Here is a 1260-nt window from a genome sequence, read left to right as displayed (position 1 = left end):
GCTTCAGCAGTATCAGAAGCGCTTCGAGGCTCTCAAGACCCAGGCTGAACAGCAGATCTCGGGGGGGCCGTCCCCCCCCCCCCCCCCGTTTGTCCCTCCTCGTTCCGACGCCTGCCCGGTGCTCACACATCATTGCCCATGTCCCGGCCCTTTCCCTTCCCCTCGGGGCTCCGCCAGTGCCAATGTCGAGCTTGATCGCCTGCGATCGGAGCACCATCGTGAGGTGGGCGCCGCGAAGGCCCGCCTGGCGCTCGAGACCGCCCAAGTCCGGTCGCTTCAATCTACCCTCGAGCTGCGAGTGCGCCTTTCTCCTCCCTGCCTCCCCCCCCCCCCCCCTCCCCCTCCCCCCTCCCCCTTCCCCCCTCCCCTCCCGCCAGCTGCCCCCTGTCCCGCTGATCAGTCTCCCCTCCCGGCCCTCCCCATGTGCAACACTCGCAGGAGCGCGAGAACACCGAACTCTTTGGCATCTGTGACGAGCTAATTAAGAAACTCGACTCCGTCCCATAAGAGCTCCGTTGGCAGGCGCACGCCAGATCGACAATACACCCCCCCCCCCCCCCCCCCCCCCCCCCCCCCCCCCGCCTCCCTCCGTCGGCGCCCCCCCCCCCCCCCCCCCCGCTCCCTCGATGTGGTGGGGCGACGCTTTGTTTGTCTGTCCACGGCCCGGCCCCCGGCGGTGTGCCTGGGCCGTGGGGTTGGGGAGGGCGGGGCCGGGGGTCGATCGACCTCTCCCGGAGGGGCCGAAGGGTGTGTGATTGGGACTCCGGCTCCATGGTCAACCGGGGGGCGGGGGAAGGCAATTTCCAAGTCGCATTGTTTTTTTCCCGGCTCCATCGGCGCCCGTGGCCACCCCGCCCTCCGGATCGTCGGGTCCCTGCACACGGGCACACTTTTGGAAGAACACTTTTGTGCGAGCAGCCCGCAACCCTCGCTGGAGGCTGTCCCTCCCCACCAACTCGCATCTCTGTCCATTCTTCGCCCTTTCTAGCATTTGCTCCTTTCCCCAGCATTCGCCCCCGATGCCCGACCGGCCAGATTCCCCCGCTCCCGGCGAGGCTCCCCCCGAGTCGGCTGACAGCCCGCCCACCCGGCGCCTGGACATCCACAGCCTGGCTGCCGGGCCCGGCTGGCCCGCGCTGCAATTCGATCTGACCGCCCAGGATGACGACGATGACGACTCCACCAGTGGCGAAGGGCAGCATGAGAGCCAGCTTGAGGATGCCCAGGATGCCATGTTCAGTGGCAACATTCGCCAGTCGA

The 1260-nt window shown here is 68.2% G+C and overlaps 2 protein-coding genes across 2 annotated transcripts in view; both read left to right on the top strand.

Annotated features, from left to right (window-relative positions):
- Positions 1-507, top strand: part of H696_00265 (hypothetical protein) — a gene marked incomplete at both ends in the record, with an annotated part of 2336 nt that extends 1829 nt beyond the window's left edge. The window contains 2 exons of the mRNA XM_009494112.1: positions 178-298; positions 439-507. Of these exons, the coding sequence (XP_009492387.1) occupies positions 178-298; positions 439-507 (190 nt within the window). The remainder of the gene's footprint in view (positions 1-177; positions 299-438) is intronic.
- A 512-nt stretch (positions 508-1019) lies between these two features.
- H696_00264 (hypothetical protein) overlaps positions 1020-1260 on the top strand; it is a gene marked incomplete at both ends in the record, with an annotated part of 2260 nt that continues 2019 nt past the window's right edge. The window contains one exon of the mRNA XM_009494111.1: positions 1020-1260. Within this exon, the coding sequence (XP_009492386.1) occupies positions 1020-1260 (241 nt within the window).

The sequence above is a fragment of the Fonticula alba genome, assembly GCF_000388065.1.
Source record: "Fonticula alba strain ATCC 38817 unplaced genomic scaffold supercont2.1, whole genome shotgun sequence".
NCBI classification, from domain to species: Eukaryota; order Rotosphaerida; family Fonticulaceae; genus Fonticula; species Fonticula alba.
This window is presented reverse-complemented; position numbering and strand designations above follow the sequence as displayed.